At 39.3% G+C, this 20736-nt stretch overlaps 1 protein-coding gene across 4 annotated transcripts in view; it reads right to left on the bottom strand.

Moving 5' to 3' along the window:
* Positions 1 to 20736, bottom strand: part of ehbp1 (EH domain binding protein 1) — a 162457-nt gene that overhangs the window by 113448 nt on the left and 28273 nt on the right. For all 4 annotated transcript variants that reach the window (XM_082557092.1, XM_082557094.1, XM_082557093.1 and 1 more), the window contains one exon: positions 18697 to 18750. In XM_082557092.1, the coding sequence (XP_082413218.1) occupies positions 18697 to 18750 (54 nt within the window). The remainder of the gene's footprint in view (positions 1 to 18696; positions 18751 to 20736) is intronic.

The raw sequence follows: 20736 nt of genomic DNA on the forward strand, positions 1-20736 counted from the left end.
TACCGTTTTTGCCATGATCATGTCAAAAATCCCCAACCAGTTGTAGGCAAACACATTATTCAAGTCATTTGAGAACAGTAGTTTTATTTGTTTTTTTTAATTTGCCCTTTTGCACTATGACACTATCAGAGTGATGAAATTTATGAAACTGGAAGCCAGATATATATCGCAGTGTTCAACAGCCCTATGGCAGTCAACAAGGAGAACATCAACTGGCATGGACACATTTAGATGAATATATTATATATTAAAAACGGGCTCTTAAAATGGATTTTTGTAGGACACTGAATTAAACTGTCACTGTAAAAATCGCTTCAGATGAGAGCCAGAATGAATCTGTGTGAACACTGCCCATATAACGTTCTGTTGGTTCAACTTGGAACAGTTTGTTTGGTAAACACAGTCTGGAAAAAAAAAAAAAGCTTTAGTTTGGAAAATCTTCAGGTTAAAATCTTTTTGACTGATGGTGAAAGGTAAAAGAAAAGAAGGCAGGAAATCTGAATTAGTTCAAGACAGTAAACTGCTGTCATTCAATCAATTTAAATGTCTGGATCAACTGGTTAATTATTAGTACCACTGAAATAAGTCACTGTCACTGAACTTTTCTGATTAGTCTGCATCACAATTCATAACGAGCAAAACTGCTTAGATGGACACCAAACTAATATCTCACATCTTTCTCGCTTCATTTCCGTCCCTCCAACCCAGTCTCTCTCTCCCACGTTATCAGTGTGTCCAGGGTGCCCTCCTCTTTTTGACTCTTTGGGTCTTTCTTTGGGGTGGCCCTCAGTGCCCCCCACACACACTCAGACCTAGAGCATGCACTTCAGACAGGGGGCTAATGGGAAAATAAATTACCAGCAGGAAAAAGCCCTGGCTCTGCACTTCTGCTGCAGAGAGAAAGAGACACAGGGGGGTTGGAAAAGAAGGGGGTGGTCAAGAAATGGAAAGAGAGAAGGGTAGAGAGGAAGACAGAGAGAAACTGATTGCAAGGAAACTAACGAAAAAGAAAAGTCAAAAAAGGGAAGAAGATGGAGAAAATGAGGGAGAGGGTATAACAGGAAAGTAAAGAGTGATGAGGAGGCAGGGAGGAAGAGAGACAGATAGGTCGACGGGATTAGCTAGAGTTCATTCCTGGTCTATGAAGTGCCTGCTCATCACTTTTCCAGCCATTTTACCATCTCTGGCCATCACAGAGACCTAAAATGGCCAATAACATCACCATCCCCACACACACACGCTCCCTGAGCTACTGTATCTTAGATCGATTACTCCCTCTGCATGAAGCAGCAGCTGAGATATGAGGAGGGCAGAATCACCATGGTGGCAGACATCCATGATGGTGTGTGCTCAATAAAGTCTGAGTTAGTGTGCGTTTCTATGAACATATACGAGAAATACAAGTGCATCAAAAAAAAAAAAAAAGGGTGGGGGGGGGACGACACAGAGCATCCATCCATGTCCAAGTAGTACTGTGTGCATGTGTAACAGGTGGAAACGATCTCTTGTGAGATTTTACCAAAGAAAGGGAGCTTTTCCAAAATGAGAACTTGATTGGAACAGCTCACGTAGGAATGTAGTGAATCTGTGCTGCTGAGAATTTGCATCAGGAAGGTGTCATGGAGTAGTGCAGGAGAGTGGAAATGGCCAAACAGCTTACATTACAATGACAAGAGTTATGTGGCCCACATTAATTATATGGCAACTGTGCGGGGAAAAAATGTATTGAAAGAAAATCATCACAATATAAGAGATGAAAATTGGCTTTAACCTTTTTTTGACAGTATAAAAGTACATGTGTGTACTATTATTATCAGTCAAATTAAATAATTAAACTAAACTGCTCTCCTATTTGCTTTCCCTCACTCTTGCTCTTTCTCTACTGCTAACTTCCTGTTCTGGTAGTTACTGTGGTGGTCGTTGATATCGGTTAGCTCCCTTTCCAGTGAGTTTGTCATACTCTACCAAACTGGACTGCAGCAGGTGATTGTAGTTTTCCTTCTGGTGATGATGGAGTTGCACTAACTACAATGCACCAGGTGCAGCTGGAAAGCAGGTTCGAGGTCAACGAGGCTGCAGAAGGAGGACTACATTCTCCAGCTGAAGTTGGAGATGTTCACTGTAAATGATGCTGATTATATTGGTTTGTTATTCATTTTACACAAAGCCTTTTACAATTAGAGTATTTGCAGAAGAGACACACTGTTTTTTTGGGGTAGTTCGCTTAAGAAAGCCTGATGTGCATGCTCTTCCCACGCCAAAAACAACACCCAGACCTCTGGGAAAAACTGCCTCTGACTATCTACACTGTCTAAATTCTTAGTATAGTATCTATTTCAAGGTAGTACAAAGCCTCTTAACATGAAATGTACTTAAAACAATGACAACTTACCATGAAACTGCAATATAAACACGTTCCAAAAAGATTATGATGACTATTGGATGATTCCCACCATGTTTCGTAACTTTCTCAGCAGATAATACAAAAGAGGACACCAAGAAGTTCAAGGGTTTTCTAGATTAATCAGACTGGGACCTCTATATGCCAGAGACTTAACAGGCAGATTTCCAGGTAATCACAAGATCGGAATTTTCGGGGGGGAAATTATTTTCATGCAATTCTCACTTTCAGAATCCATTTGTTTTAGCTGTTTGTTGGCAGGCTGCTGAGATCTGACGGTGCTATGATAGGGCCCTAATCCAGAGCAAAGCTGATTTGCTTAAGGGGGAGGGAGGAGGTTAAGATGGCCTGTGACAAGAAACAATTGCCCAAAGTGAGAGTCTGCTCTCTCCCACCCTGCTCCATGACAAAGGTGTACTCTCCATGCTAAGTGACAAATCTGGGGAGACAAAGAACACTAGCAGGGTGATGCTCTGCTTCAGTGGCTCTGATTGTGGCCAACTCAAAGAGAATCTAATATGGATTTTTTTTTTTTTAAGGGAGAGAGGGAGATTAGAATGAAAGAGAAACAATGAACACCTTCTACCAAGGGGAAATTAGTGGAGGGATTGGATAAGGAGCTGGTGTGCGTGTGTGCGAGCGTTCATGGATGAGCACTCGGAAATTCCTTTTGCATGAAAGAACAATGGGGTTCACGAATTCTGTTTCTGTGCATTTACATGTAAAGATATACTGATACAAATGGATCCATCTCATTTTTCAAACATTCTTAATGCGGCTACACCATTAGTGTTAATCTAATACTTTCACAACCTCAAAAGAATTGACAGCTAACACTGTAAATGTGATAGAAGCTAACAGTTCACATTTTTCAATAAAGTTGCTAAACTGCAGATTAATCAGATGAATTGATTCCTTTATCTCAAAGTAAGAAAACACACACACAAAAAAAGTGAACATTCAGGTCAATTATACAAGGTCAAACATTATCCATACATAAATTGTGTGCTTTATTTAGAGATATTTAGAACCATTAATCACATTGTTCAATAATTGGAGCATATTATGTTTAAAAATGATTGAACTGCATTAATTCCAAATTAATATCTGGAACAAAGCAGCAGTTCTGAGCATCACAGAACATTAAGCTAAATTTCCACAAGGATAATCAAAAACTGCTGCTTGAAGTTGCAGTTGAGGTTGACACTTTGGTCATTGCTTCAGTGAACTGTGACATCATCATAGCCTTGTAACCTATCACGCTTACATAAAAATAAATAAAATCATTACATTAGAGGTGGGAAAGATTCACATATGACTGAAATGCCACTAAAGACCAACCCACTTGTACAGTAGCCTCACCAGGTTACAACAACAGATGTACAACACACCGAAATGCCACCAAAGTGCAGCACGCGCCAGAAGCTGTGATATCACTTTTTGTTCATGTCGCTGTACACAAACAACAGCTATGCTCGCCAAACAATAATGACGAGCATAAACTGCCAGTCAGAGGTTGAACGATTTAGATCTTTTTGTGGATATTTATCAGAAGAAAAACTGAAAGTAAATGATGTTAAGTCAGAACAGTTCTCTGGTTTTTGTTTTTCTTACTTTGTCTGCCTCACTGTTACCGTTCAACAGTTACACTGAGCTAATTATATACTTTAAGGATGCTTAATGATCATAACTTGTTTTTTTAAAAATGAACTAGTCCCTCAATTATACATTGACAGACAAATAGCAACAAACTCATCATAGTCAGAGTGGTTATCAAATCTCTGTACCTTCAGTACTTCTGTATATAACCAAGTCTGAACACATTTTTTTTTTTTAAATGTAAGAAGGGAAAAAAGAAATCAGATGAATTAGTCTCAAAGTAAGAAAACCCATAGAAAGCAAGTGAACATTCAGCTCAATCTATTATACATGATTAAATATCAATCATACATAAATCATGTACTTTATTCAGAGCTATTTAAAACCATTAATCACATTGTTCATTAACTAAAGCATATTATAAAACGCAGCTGAAACATTAATGCTGTTAGCATCGTGCATATCCAGGATGTAGGTATGTGTATTGCCAGGGCAGTGACTGACCTAGACTATAGTCTGAAATGCAACGCTTCACACAGCTGTCTTTTACCTGACTTATTTACAGCTTTCCATCCCAGTGAGAGATCTGCAGCCCCTGTTTATAACTGTCAAAATGAGATGCCCAGTTTATGGAATCATTAAAATCAAATTACAATAAAAGCAAAGTCTATAATGTCTAAACCCCCAATGGCAAATAAAAATATTAACATATAAAATATAGCTAGAAACACTCAGTTTCAAATGGCCTCATTTGGCCTCTTGAAGGTGAAAGGGGTTCATGATACAGTGTCCTTCACTTCAACTCCTAGCACTTTCTAAAATGTATGCCTTTTTAGCATCAGCAACCTCAAATTCCTCATCCCAGACTGTGGGTACGGTTTTCCAAAAACAGATTTATATGGCAAACAGAGCATGTTTAGGGATCAGTCTAACTGTCAGTGAATGGCTTAGCAGTGGCATCAGAGCACATCACTAAAGCCTATTCATTGCCACTTAGCAGAACAGTCACCTTAGTTTAACACTGTGTGTATGTGTGTGCGGGTGTGTGTTCACTTCCTAATACTGTCATATACAAACATACACTCGCACGTACTCACTGTGAGCAGATTTTGAAAAAGATAATGTCAAACCAGTCTCCCTGCACAGTAGTTTAGCTGGAGTTTACCATAAAAGCCTTTGTATATGCACAAACCATAACCATCACTTGCATCTCCTGAGAAACCCACCCACTCAGGCCCACTGGGTCAAGCTTGTGGATAAACATGGGCATTTACAGAAGACAGTGTTTTGCGAGCCACACAGGCCTGTCTCCATCACAAGCAGCCATCTTAAGTCGCACAGGGGAAAAATAAATAACCAAGAGATAATAACTGTTCCACAGCCGTTTTCCAATTGCACCTCACGCCCCACCACAACTGCCTGACCACCCATCATCGCCATGTAACACATGACACCAAAAACAAGGCGAGATGAGGACAAAGACAAGAAGGTAAAGTCGGATTAGCGCCGACTGAGGAGAAGGGCAGGTGACAGCATGTGAGGCAATGAAGTGATAGAGGACAACCTCAGAGATGACTGATAAGAGAGGGTGTGGCGGCCAATAATGTACGACCGAGAGACTTTGTTCAGACAGTAGCGCTCAGAAATAATTATTTAAAAACAGAGGCTAATATTTTAGGGTCTTTATCTTATAATATAAAGCACTCAAGACGGCATCAATGTTTAAAAAAAATACTGATGTATAATCACTTTAAATTTGCATTTCTTTTGTGTTAAAGACTGGCACGAGTCTGTACACACACTGTGGCACAGACTCAGATGAATCGTAACTAATGATTAAATGCAAAGTGTTATATACACTTTCACTACTTGTGATATCATCTTCCCTAATAAAGGGATGACGCATGCTCTTTTGTATAACTGGGTGAAAAGAGTTGAGTGGAGAAGAAGCAGTGCATCATGGGAAGAACCCCCCAGCAGCCTAGGCCCATTGCAGTAGAACGTGACAGAACAAGGGTTCAGGGTCACCTGGTTTATCAGAAAGAAAAGTTTTACGCTTAATCTTAAAAGCAGAGAGGTAGGCTGTCTCCCAATACAGCTGTTACAGTAGCAGATTTCATCATTACAGTTTTAACACAATATTGGAAGCATGTTATGAATAAAGACAGACACACGTTTTAATAACATTTTGAGTTTGGTCTAACTCCGAGCTCTACAACGAAGGCGACACAGGTAGGGGACAGGATGTTTTGCAGGTGATACTTGTGTTATGGGGTCAAACATCACACTGTATGAGGCAAAAACAAAGCCTGTTTGAGCTGGTTTCTGCGTGTGTGTAATATAAATGTATTTATATGTGTCTGAGAGGGACATTACATGGTGTATGTGGATCCATGCCGAGAGCCTGTGTGCACATGTGTGTAAATACTGTATGAAAGACACAAACTGTGTGTGTTTGAGATGTTGTGCATATGACTGTCAGTGTCTGGTGACATCTGCTGCGTTGTTGGCCGGGTGCAGATCACAGCAGGCCGCAGGCGCCTCAAACCAAGGAGATGAAAGCTGAGGTCACAACCTGGACCAGTGGGACAAGGCACACAAATACAAATGCACACATGCAAGTGTAAACAACATATACAAACTGTATGCACAAGACACACACCGTAAACATATGACACACACACACACACACACACACACACACACACACACACACACAGCATGTGAAGGACAAAAGACGAAAGAATAAGCCAAGCAAGGATTTTATAAAAAAAAAAAAAAAAAAAAAAAAAGAGGAAAAAAAAAAAATCAAAGCAGACAAAAGAAAACGGGACTAAAAGCAAAACTACACCCACACAGACAGGAAACTGAAAAAGATGATGCAAGCACAGAAGCAAAGCCCCACATTGTCAGGGGCAACAGTTTAATCAGTTTAATTAACAAACACGTGCATGTATGCATGTAAGCAAAAACAGACAGACACACACACACACACACACACACACACACACACACACACACACACACACACACACACAGTGTGTGCCAAGCAGCTGTGTGCCAAAAGCTGTACAAATCAGAAGGTGCCTCTGTGTGTCTAAGTATATGTGAGAGCTACAATCTGAATAGAAGAGTTACAGACACACACAAAAAGATGCATTTCAGTATCGCTTCAAATTCTGAATTTGTTGAATCCTTTCTGAATTAAGTCAGCTACCATTATGGTAAATTACCTTGTAATAAATCTTCTTTTGACTGACACAAAAACATGAAAAACAAACAAGACCTTCTCATACATACATTAATTAAATTACTGCAAATTAAAATATGATAATCAAAATTTGTATTAGACAGGCACGTTTTAAATTAGTATCTTTATACTTCTGCTTCATGAAAACCTTGTAGAGTTTGAAAATACTGTTTTGAACTGTGACATATATATAATATCTCTGAAGTGTCAAATTTAGGCCAGATTTCCAAGGTCTTTAAAACCTTCCACTCTAGAGTGCAACAGGAAGCAAAATATTGTATTTCATTCGACTGAATCACGTCATGAGAGTGGTTACCTGATTGTGCTATCCGGCTCGATTTAACAGTCACACTTTCATAGGTATTTTGTAGACAAAAGGCCCGCCTCTTACCTGTCATACCACATTAAAGTAAGACAGGAGGGCACAGCAGCAATACTGATACGTTTCTTTGATTTAAACAGTAGTGTTACATTGTAATGATGTAATGATGTCATTTTTTGGTCACTTAAATAATCCTAAACTGAAATCTAATGAAGCAAAAGTGGTGGAAAAACATGTCTTTGTTACAAGTGTTATAGTTACAGGTGACACAAGTACAGGGACATTTAAATTAGCTTAAATCTTGCCAGGTGTCCAACATGCAACAGTACCTCAACACTGATGCTTCTTGTGAATCTCGGGGTTATTTTATTTTCGACACCCAGAGGACTAGACTGAAATGTGTCAGGTGACGGTTACAGGCCTCTGTATTTTTTCCGATGTGCAGTCGAAGTCAAACTTTCTTTTCCTTGTAAGAAGCAACTTTGGGACAAAATCAATAAAGTTTCCAGATACGGCCCACTTGAGATTAAATTAAGTTGTATGTGACGTGAACTAAAATAATTTAGCATCTCTCCTTTACGTTTTTCCAAACAAAAATCCAGTTTGTAAAGTTAAAAGAATGTAAATTAGAAAATGTGGCTTATACACACACATGATTGTGTTCTGTTTGTCTAACACGCAAACATGAAATAAATACAAAAAAAGGGAACCAAAAAATATATATATTCAGTGTCTCAATTGGACACCAGCTGCCACATGCTGAGTTACAGACAAGCATGACAACAGCACAGAGATGTAGTTCGAGAGACACACGCAAACACACACAGACAAACCTCTATGGCAGTGGTCGCAGTTAGTCAGCAGACTGGCCATGTGACAGGGTGGCGTGGTGTGGATTAGGGGCCAGTAAGCCTATTAGGGCGACAGGAGGGACCACCCGGCCTCCACAGCCACACACAGCACCCTAACACATAACTGGCTGGAAACACAGCCAAATACAGAGTTCCCCAGACACAGGTGCAGTTACACAAAGACAAAAATATACCCACATCGGCACAAAAGGAGAAACAGACACTCTCCTTATAAATGTTTTCTTTTTTTCACTTTAAGCTGAATTGTGGGGTAATTTCCTCCATAATGTGACTGCATCGTTTCCTTATTTAGCCAACAAATTGCTGATGTGCTTTCGGAGCATTAAAATAATATTTTTAGCTGCACAGTGGCAGAAAATGGCAGCGTTTAGGATGGTAACAGTTGTGTGTCTGTGTGTGTGTGTGTGAGTGCGCCCAGGGAGGAGTCTGGAAGTGGGGGGTAATCACAAGCATCTGTCCTCTCTCCACACGGCAATTAATTAGATTAAATTAATTTGGAAAGCATGTGTGAATGTGTGATCCCATACTAGGAACCTCCCGCCTTCTTACAATCTCACACACACAAACGCACAGGAAATTATTTACATGCCTCAATCTTTGAACTATAAAGCATATATTATTTAAAATTAGCATTGCGTTCACACACAAACAACCCAAGCGAATGCACACGCTCTTCTTTCTGACACAATAAATTAGGCCTTTTGAGTTCTCCAAACTATTTAAGAAATGGGAAATGAGCAAAGGTGAAAACTTTGGAGACACACGCGTGCACACAAGCGCAAATTAATCCCAATTTGTCGGCCGCGGCACGGGAGAAACTTTTGGGATTTCATACTTCATACCAGCTTTTGTCACCTTTGCATGAATAGCCGAGGGCTGAAATAATTGTGTTTTTCTTCCCCGAGGCCCAGTCAGCGCTCACAAGCCACTGGCCTACGTAATGTGTTCCAGACAGAGACAGGGGAGGGGGGAGAGCAGTATACACACCATGGCTACGTGTACAATACAGAGAGGGTGTGTGTGTGTGTGTGTGTGTGTGTGTGTGTGTGTGTGTGTGTGTGTGTGTGTGTGTGTGTGTGTGTGTGTGTGTGTAAAAGTGATCGAGGTACATTTGTGTGTGTGTCTTTGTGTGTGTGTATAAAGGTGATAGAGGTACATTTGTGTGTGTACGTCATGTTTTTTTTTTTTCATCCGAACTGAGTGTGTCAGTATGTGACTGTGTTACTGTGTGAGTGGGCATATGTGGCGTGGAAAGGCCCTTAATGGAGTTGGATGTGGTCCACAATAGCCAGGACTTCACCTTAGAGAGAAAACACAGAATGAAGGGGACAAAAAGAGATGGAGAAGGGAGAAGGACGCAACAAGAATGTGATCAAAAGAGGTGAAATGTGATCGTAAACCATTGGTGAAAATCCCATCATATACACAGCATACAAATCAAATACGGATATGGACTCAATGCATTTAAGTTAAATTAATGTAAAAACACTACATCAGAAGTATTTCATACTACAGTTTGATTTATGTCTGCGTTCATACCTCAGTTTTTGAGGTTAGCGTTTCAGCTCTCTTCTCGGTTTTTTGGGCCACAGTTTCAGCTGTTGCCTCAGATTTTGGTCTACCAATTTCGCATCACGCCTCGCTTTTTGGGCTAAAAATTTATCTTTAGGACCCATTTAACATCATGCTTTTTGTACTATGATTTCAGTTTCTGTTTCAGATTTCAGCTCGTTTTGGTTTTTGGGCTACGTTCAAATCTCGATTTTTTTAGCTACGGTTTTGTTTCATGCCTCTGTTTTTGGGTCAGAATCATATCTCGGTTTCTGGGACACATTTTCAGCGTGTTTCATTATTTGGCCAGATTCACATCACAGCTTTTAGCCTACAGTTTCATCTCCTGTCTTGTTTTTGGGCCAAGTTCAGGTGGAAACTCCTGGGCTAGTTTCGATTTGTGCCACAGTTTTATGATCAGGATCATGTGTCGGTCTTTGAGCTACGGTTTTGGTTCGTGGCTTAGTTTTCCTTCAGAAAGGATACATCATAATAATATTTAAAAAATTAATTAATAAATTTAAAAAAAGATTTTTACCATTGGCCTAATCACTTGACTGAGACTGTAGGTTGAACTAAAAATAAACTCCATTATTGTGATGCATTACAGTATAATAATATTTAAAAATGCAGCTTTCATCAGACTACTATACTTAAACCAGTCAATAACAGCTCCACAGAGGCATCACATGGATATGGGTTAATGAAACTAGATGAAACTCACAGGTTTTGTTCTCAGTTAGGGATATGCAACTAAGCAAAATTTGAATTTCCATGCAATTATGCCCTCCATTAATTTTAAATGCAGGATAATCAATATCGGGTTGTTTTGTTGAGGGTTGTTTTTTGGGGGGGGAAGGGCATAGTGTATTTTATTTTGTCTTTCCTTTACCGAGATCTAATTTAGCCTTTCCTTAAAACTCCAAACTCAGGTCAGGCCAAGATAAGAGGAGGAGAGACGTAGATTAAGAAAAGCAGTAAAACCAACTCAGCTGTTTGGAAACACTTTGGTTTTAAACAGTCAGGTGATAATAACAAATAAAACCCTGTTTGTTTTTTTTAACAACTGCATCGTGTTTTAAAAGTCAGTTTGTCGCATTAATTGGTCGTGATCAGAAAACAGCATAAGATATCAATATAACTGTGGTTAGACTTAGAAACCATAGCCTTGGTTTGAAAATTGTTACACACTTATAAATTAGATATTTTTCCTTTTCTGTAATAAGAGACATAATCAGTCTTACTGTCACATTTTAAAGATTTTAACTATTTAAAAAAAAAAAGGAGGACAGGAAAAAGCTGCGAGTACATAAAGTGTCAATTTCAAATTCGATATTTAAAATGTGTGTACGTGCAGCAGACAGGCTGTCAAATGTTGTGAGTGCCGATTTGGAAGCGCCTTCCTGCCTGGGTGACATTGATGTAATGTGAGTGAAAAAGGTGAAGTATGAGTTGGAGGGAGGAAAGATGGGCCTTTGAGTGTGTATCACTGTATATTCAATGTATTCAGACATGATAGCTTCTCACATGAAATGCAATGGTGTGTGTGTGTGTGTGTGTGTGTGTGTGTGTGTGTGTGTGTGTGTGTGTGTGTGTGTGTGTGTGTGTGTGTGTGTGTGTGTGTGTGTGTGTGTGTGTTATTTAAATCCCTCCACAAAGCTTTGAAGATGAGGCAAGTTGGTCTCCCATCTCCAGCTTTGGCTGATATGCAAACGCAGAGAGAATACACACAGACATACATACACATATTAACCCCACCACCACCACCACCACCACACACACACACACACACACACACACACAAAAGAGCCTGTCAGCACAATGCCTTCAAATATAGCCGTCCAATCTTTTGACTCTCAATTTGCCCACCTTTTTGATAATACGCGCCTGTTTGAAAAAGGGTGAAAGGCAAGGGTAGCATGCAATTTAGAGATACTACTGTGTAGCCATTTTCAGCCTTCCGCCTCTTTCCCTCTCTCTCCTTCTCCATCGCTTTCTCCTCTTTGCTCTCCCTCTCTCTCCATCTTTTGATTATGCGATTCGCCTTGGCAGACGAACAAATAGAGGAGAGAAAAAGGTAGTGTTTGACACTGCCATTTTCAATGACAAAATACAATCTAGCCAGGGCCAGTAATTCGACGGGGAGGGATTAGCCTAGCGCGAGGTTGGGCCCCCAGATTAAGACGAAGCCCGAGCGCGGGGATCTTGAATTTCATCATCTTCGGCGCTCGGGCACAATGCAGTATTCTTCCCCTTTTCTCCTCTGCCGTCTGATGAGGGGTCAGGAGAACTCACCTCTCCTCTTCTTCTGTTACTCCTCCTCTTCGGAGCAGCACTCACTACTGCATTCATTCATGTGTCCTTTACTTTACATTAGCTCAGATACCTGAAGGGTGTGGGTGGCTGGTGGGGGGGGACGCGAGTGCTCTTTACAGTCATGCACACGCAGGCAAAGTCAGAATGAAAATAACCTAAAATGTAATACGGATAATGTTGGATAAGGTTATACTTTTCATCACACATGCTTTGAAACAAACACACAGAAACGTGAAGGCTGCACAGACATCTAAAGACAAACATAGATGCAGGTGACAAAAACGGGTTATCCAGCAAATTTAATCATGAATGCCTGAAAAGGAGTTTGCTCATCTTAGGCTGGCCTGCCCTCTTGTGGTGAGAATGTTCAAATTAAAATGAACACTGAACATGGTTTATCAATCATTGCCTTTGCTTGCACATATCATGTAATTATTGTGTCTATATCTCTTTTAATCACTGACTAATATTAGCAGTGAGAATATATATATAATTTTTTTAAAGGAGCAATGGGTGCAAATCAGTAGCACTGGTGTACATCAATGAATGCAAATAAAGATCTCAGAACTGAGATACATTGGTTTGTAATAAATTAAAGCATATATGAAACTGAAATTAGGATAAAGATGACATATTAAATGTTTAATCTGACAATGTAATTTATATTTTATTTCCATATTTATTTAAATGAGTCAAAGACTTTGGGATGTGGCAACAAAAGACTGCCAAGGTTGGAATGGTTAAAACATTTTTTTTTAAGTAGCCATCCTAACATCTAATGAGTTTATTTAATAATATAATTGGGTTTAAAAAGAGCTCGTCAGACAAGTTCAGTCTTGTTGAAGTAAAGAAACAGTGACGGCTTCACTGCTCTGTGATAGACTGGATAAGAGAATAGTTCAACAATTTAAGAATAAAGTTTCTTAACTTTTAAGTGCAAAGAATTCTGGAATTTTATCATTTATACCATATGTTATTATTAAAAAGCTTCAGAAAATCCAGTCAAGTTCTTGAACCAATGTGAGAAATTTACATTCACATATAGTAATGACTCATTCTGTAATGAAGTCAATGCATTGGGTCAGACACCATGCAAAAGAGAGGAAAAAAAGAGAACAACAACCACCACCCAATACTTTAAACACATGTAGGAATGCCCTTCTCTGGGCCCTAGCTCACTAAAGAAAGTCTGCCTGAACTTTCCACCCGTGTTGGGAAATCACCGATCCAAAAACTAATTTCAGCATCTCCATCCTCATAGATGCTCAGAGTTTTTCTAAATAATTTCTAAGGGACTTGTTTGAAGGATCTTTTTTAGGCTTTATAGTTAGGAGAAACTCGGCCTCAGGATACCTTCACATGTGTGTGAAGGTGTAAGGTTGCCTTCTCCCTCCTCTCCCTCCATTCCTGCTGTCAGTAGACTTTGTCAGGCTTTGATCTTTCTATCATTAGTCAGGTATGCAGAGACACAGGCAAACCACCAACTTGTCTTTTTCTCTCCCCTTCTTGCTTTTTCTTTTCTTGTGCTCTCCCACGCTCTACCTAGAGAAAACCTGCTGACCTGCTTGTCTTCTCTACTCTCTGTCAAAGATAGAAAGGTAGAGCAGCGTCGTTTCTTTGAGCTTGACGAGTACAGAAAGTGACAGTTTCTGTGCTCTCTGCCAGCTCTATTTTTCCACATTCTTTAAGAACAGGGTGGAAGAGTCTCGGTGTCCATCCCTGTTGGTCACTAGCAGTGCATGTCTCCCTAAAGTCACACATTGGAATATTTGGAAGTTGGTTTAAGAGAGCACTTCTTAAAGATGTGTTTACTCGTGTCATGAAGTCTAACAGCTGTTTTTACAACAAAGAAAATTGGTACAGTTAATTTTGTTGTTGTTGATTTGTTACTTCAAACAGCTAACCCTTTAATATAACAGCACACATAATAAATCTGCTAATTAAAAAACAACAAACAAAACAGTCCATTAAAAACTAACTTTTGAATTGTTGTACTGTAATATACTTAAAATTTTCTGCACGTAGAAATGCAGGCTGACCATTCGTTAGGATAAAATAAAATAAAATTTAAAAAAAAGGCTTGCATAAGAGAGGAAATACCCGTCTCCGGTGATATTCCAAGCTGAAATTCTTGGAAACAGAACTATTTGAATACTTTCACAGCTCCTGATTAAATATGTTGCAGTATCCTTGTCCTTTAACTAAAGGACCAGAATACGTACCTGTGACCATACAGAAGTACTCGAGTAAAACCAATCTCACATAATTGTATTCACACCAACTGTTCATCGAAAAATCTTTAAAAAAACAAAAGACTTGAGTTTGGTACCTCTCTCACATCTAAAGTCAATATGTGAGAGGTTTAAGTGATAAACTGATATATTCTGCAAAGACTAGGGATCTTTTAGGGTCACTGGTTGCATGACTACAACTGGATTCCTTTTTATATCATTTCCTATCATGCTTTGTGTGGAAATTTACAAGGAGAAAAACTTGCTGAACGGTGGAGCAGAAACAGTGGGGGCTTTTGGCTACAGCTGCTCTTTGTGTGTGCAATGATTTGTTCTGTGAAAACAGAAAAAAGATGAAAAGAGCAGAAGATGGACATAAGTGAATGAAGAAAGAGCACCTAGTGATTGTTGGCGTTGCTCACATGATTGAATGTCAGGATTTGCATAAAACCTGCTTGGTTTTACTGAGGAAAAAATAAAATAAATAAGTAGTACAGGTATACACAACTCCAGGCAAGGTTTTCTTTATCATTTGGATAACCAGAGGCATATCCTTGAAATTTCACTTCTTGTTTTAATAATTGCATATCTCAGAGTTTAAATTTATATTTAAACATCTTTACATAGAAAGGGGAGTTTCCCTGCTCCAGCACACAAATCAAAGTGGGCTGTATGTTAAGGTTGGGCAATTGGACGAATGTTGAACTTTTCACTGGTCGTTTTTACAAGAGCCATTTATTTACCCATTTATTTATTTGCCCATGAGTAAGTTTGCTAATAATGTTGGTTGAAGCTAAGAGAAGCAGTCAACAGGAATTTATTTATTTATTTGTTTTTAAAGGGCTGTTTTAACGTCACCCTCTTCCAGCTGTGTGCAAATGCACCCTCAGAGTGTGCGCCCAAATGTAGCAGCGATTCATTTACTCAAACTCATAACATAATGAAAGAAAAAGGGCTAGGGTAGCCTATGTTAAAACAAACAATAACATTTTATTTAAATTAAAAAAACAAAACAAAAACACAATGCTGGGGAGGGAAACAAAGAGAAACTGGCTTCTTTTTTCCACTATACCCGTGTTTACAGGCCGTTCCACTGTTTATCAGTCTCACTGTGCACTGTGTCCACCAGGGGCTGTCCTTTCCATGTTATGCTGCTGGTGAAAAGCTTTTCCAGAGCTTGTTGATGGAGCTGCAGACGCTGGTGGTAGCCTGGCATACTCAGTGGGTTGGTGGACACGTATTTGCTCATTCAAGTTAGTTGCGCGAGTCCTTTGCTGGCACTATACGTCTGGATAGGCAGCACATCCCTTGGGTTACATCCTCAGGTTTACCTCTTTCATCCGGTTTAAAGCCAAAGAAATCCCCCATTGGCGACTTTGTATTTTCTTTTGGCAAATAGTTCTTCCATGTTTGGACTTATTCTGTGTTCTAAAAGCAGTCTGTGCATGTATAAATTGCTCCGCCCATCAAAAAGTCACCTCCACGAATATATCGCCTATCGTCATTTATTGGACTGATGAATGTCGGTCGGAAAAATGTTTACATATTGCCCAGCTGTACTGTATGTGGCCCATAATGTGAAATGAATTTGACATCCCTGTTTTAAAGTGATTTTTTTCATGAGATTCCTGGTTAATTTTGGAGGTGTGCAGGTTTTTATCTTCTAGTTTTTAATCCTAGATAAAAAAAGAAAAGAAAAAGAAAAACAGTGAAAAATGCTTTCTCCACAGTCCTGGTGGTTTTCCTTTGGTGGAGCGATACCTTATGAGGACAAAGATGGTGAATTCTGCTTTGTTTTTCTAAATTGAGTGGAAGGATTTAATGCCTATGAGTAAAAAAGGCCACAGTGCAATAGAGGACCTGATTTTTATCCATGTCTACATTTTAAAACTACTTGCCGGTCTACACAATGAGGTGAAATGGTGCTTACTACCATGTTCTGGGGTTTCATTTAATTATGAGAAAAGCAACAGTTGATTAACTAACCACAGGGTGGCGCCTGCCCTGAAAGTTTCCCCTTATGTGTACCTTGAACCGGAATTAGTGCTGAGCTTTAGCCATAATGTGGGACAACAGTTCCAGTAGCAGAGAAGGCCTATTTCAGTGGCAAAATTTGTATTTTTATTGTCACATTTACATTAGCTTGCACTACTAATAAAGTTTGTGAATAAAAATGCTACTTGGTATGACTCTACAATAAGATGGTAAGAAAACAAAGACAATACTTTCTATTTTTTAGTTTGATGCATTTATTACTTTTAGGCTGAACTTCTGTCATTTGTTTTTAATCAGGATGTCCTAACAAAAACTGCCTGAAAAGCTGTCCGTTTTAACTAAAAATGCTAGAAAGAGGGAGCATATTCTTCTCCTATCTCCACCTGATCCTAGGGCTGGATCAGGTGACCCTGAATCCTCCCTTAGTTATGATGCGATAGGTCTAGGCTGCTGGGCACTTCCCATGATGCACTGAGTGCTCTCCTCTGTGTTTATACACCACTCTGCATTTAATCATTAGTTATTATTAATCTCTGGCTGCCCCTCCGTAATCCTGGTTCTGCTGGAGGTTTTTCCTGTTAAAAGGAAGGTTTTCCTGGAGGAACACCTGGAGGTTTTCCTTCCCACTGTTGCCAACGTGCTTGCTCGTAACGGGTCATATGATTGTAGGGGTTTTCTTTCTGTATCATTTACCTTACAATATAAAGTTCCCTGAGACAACTCCTGTTGTAATTTGGCACTATATAAATAAGACTGAACTGAAATTTAAAATGCAGACTCAGTTAGTTCAACATGTGTGCAAGATTGATGGACACCACGTCACAAACCTGCCACAAGTTACCATGAAAAAAGCAAATAAAAGTTTCCAGTTCTTCCTGGCCACCTCCACTTCTCTTCACCAGTTTGCTTCAATTCTCTACTTTGCTGTCTCAGTTTCTTCCTGCTCTCACAAACCTCTACAATACAAGAAATTCTCTCCATCCATGTTATTTTATCATGTTTTGGTTCTTCTTGCCAATTTTTGTTTTAGTTTTTTTAACTAAAAATTGTTTTTTGAGGCTTTTTTCAAAAATTGTTTCTGCCAAACCACACTCAGCAGTTTACAGTTTCTTTCTTTTTTGGAAATATGAATTAGTTGGTGCAACAATCTAGGCAGAGCAAAACCATATCACTTAAAGTGTAAATGCATATCCTTAAATAAAAGTATGTAATGAAAATGGTAGGTCTAAAAGAGCTTAAATGTAACATTTTAAAAGGTTACAGGTTAACAATGATGCCGTCTTTGACTCACTGGCTGGTTAAATTTTAATGTTTGAAACAACTCAGTTGTGACTGTGGAAATGGAAAGAGGCTGAATAAAGTATCGTTCCGTGAAGAGGGCTTTTATTTTTCCACTGTCATGGGACAGTGAATATGGTGCACAACATCTGAAGCTGTGTCACCTAAAGAAAAAAGGCTTCCCCACTATCACTTTCTCGCCTCAGTCAATTTTCCATGACAGCCCAAGCATGACTACTAGAGAGCAAGCAACTGTCCTTCCTTGGATAAAGTTTCAGTTTTCACTTGTTTCTGCTGACTTATACAGCAGTCTGACTAACATGGCATGAGCACATTACGGAAAAGCAGTTGCTGTAATATAAATTGATGGGAACTCCTAAAAACATTTGCGTTAATAAAGTAACAATTGAATTTTACAAGCACATGTATTTTACATGCACATGGTTTGTGGCGTCAAAAAGACAAGTGTAAAAAGTACTCTACTATTACTTGAGAAAAACAGTCTGTTACTACAATAAAAACAAATATATCCTTGTAAAACATGTACATGAATATTATTCAAGCCATTTAATCCGAGGTACTCAGATTATGTAATGACATAAACTGACCACATGGTGGCACAATCTGCACATGAAATGCAAAGACCGTGTCCCTAGAAGACTCCTGAGAATACTGAAAGCTGGTAAATCATCCCTGTCTTGTTTAACATCTAGTCCCGAAGTTCCTCTATATGACATTTCAGATGAGTTTGAGCACTTCACACAATTATAGGCTGCGCTCCTTTCCAACCATCAGGTTAGACAGAAAATATGGATATGTAACAACAACAAAAGCATCGTTAACCATGTTAATGAAGAAGCATGTGTACATTTAGTACTCACATTTTCAATGACAAACGTCCATTCTTTGTCCTCAAACTCCTCTGCGTGGGGGTCCTACAAACAAGACAACAGTTATTTAATTAAATTCTAATTTTCACTTTGGCCGTGTGCCAACAGACAGAAAACTGAGTGAGCTCAACAGCTTCCAACCCACTATCATCTCTATTCACCTCATGACCCAGTTTTTATGTTCCATTTCCCCTTATAAATTGTTTGCATTACTGAGGTGACTTTCAATTACACAAGGTTGGGCTACTGAATCCACAGATGGAAACATTAAAATGCAGAAAATTTCTGTGTACTTTAAGCATCTCTGTGTTGCCTCTCTTCCCATCTTCCTGCCTGTTTAAAATCGACATAATGAAAGAAGAGAGGAACGGAGGCAGGAAGCAGCCCGGCCTTACTGTGCTGCGGTGGGTGACCTTCACTGCCCTCCAGTACTCTCTTAAGCACATGCACAGTACACACAAACACAAGACAGAGCTGGACACAGTACAAAGAGAGAAAGCACAGCTGCATGTCAAGTGGTAAACACTAAAAACTGGGCCCATTGAAACCAGATGGTTGGATGCAGGTTAAACCAGTACAATCACTTCAGGTGCTAAAGCATCTGCACATATATTATGCCAGTATTTGGACTGTGGGAGTCAAATTGCAGAACAGGTGATATGATAGGTTGGATTTCAGAGATGCATTAAACCCTGGTTGCAATGGGCATTTCAAGGATGGTCAGCTGACATACGTCGACACCAGGGGGCAAGCCCCAGACTAAAAACACACTTATGACTTATGGGGCACAGCTCAGGTTTAGTCTCTACACCTTTACTAAAGTATTAATGCAAACAATGGCCAGATTTAAATAATAATAGTGATATAAAAGCTTTAAAGCTGATCCACCCAACAAACATAGGACAGATTTTAAACCAGACTTCATTTAAAAGGTAGAGGAGGAGTTTCTCTAGTGAGGACAAACACAAATGTACAGTCTGCTGTTTGTTGCAGCCTCTGTGTGTAATACACGAGCTCTGATTGCCTTTTTGTCTGGCTGAGCTCAGGACACACTCCCAGAAATCAATATTCCTGCAGTCTAGTGTAACAATCAGACAACGCCCACACACAAACACAGAAAATAACACAGCCTTCTCACATACCCCCCCCAACTGTAAACTTGCTGTTATTTCACATCCCACATAAACTGCTTTTAAGCACCAGCAGAGTGAGGCGTTATCAGCTGTTTTAGTGCTGCTGGTAAACAGAAGCTGCAGATCACACACAGCATGCACCTTCTTCTGTGACATATCGTTTTCATTAACAAATTCCAACATTAGTGACAAGGATTTTATTATTTTGTTAAATATTTTTAAAATACGAACAGGAAAATGCTTGTCCTTTCCAATAATTCAGAACCGAACAACTCTTGTGGTACTCTCAGTGAGATTTGTTTTCAGATACTTTAAAATAAAATTAAAAAAATAAAATGTCACAAGTCAAATCCAGCTACCGGTAATTTAAAACTCAATAGGGTAAAAACAATAACTGCCCACTTTTATTATGCACATTATCTCTGGCAGGATTGATCTGTCTGCATAATGAGCAGCCAGAGCACTGCTTACTTCAGTTAATATTTAATCTCATGATTTTTTTTTACTATATACAAAGTTCAGCTAAGGCTGTCTGGTAGTGTACATCCCCCCGAGGCTACAATAATGCAGGGCTCAGCTAGTTCAGCTAGCTTGAGGCCAGAAAACACTTTGACAGGATCTTAAAATCATGGTTACGTTTCCCCTCACTTTCAGTTACCACAATTCAGAAAAAAAAAAATCAGAAGTGTAAGTTATTAGATACTTGAATTGCCCAAGTGTTACACTTGGGCAATTCAAGAGACAGGATTTTTGAAAAAGTACTGTAAAATCGGGGCACAAACCTAGTCTCATTTAAAAAACATATAATGTGTAAAAACTGGTGCAGTTTCCTATAACACAGGTAAAATGACCCAGGTAACGTTAAAAGCCCTTTATAACATTTAGGCGTTATAGGACC

Source organism: Aulonocara stuartgranti (assembly GCF_965226115.1).
Source record: "Aulonocara stuartgranti genome assembly, chromosome: 13".
Classification (NCBI taxonomy): domain Eukaryota; kingdom Metazoa; phylum Chordata; class Actinopteri; order Cichliformes; family Cichlidae; genus Aulonocara; species Aulonocara stuartgranti.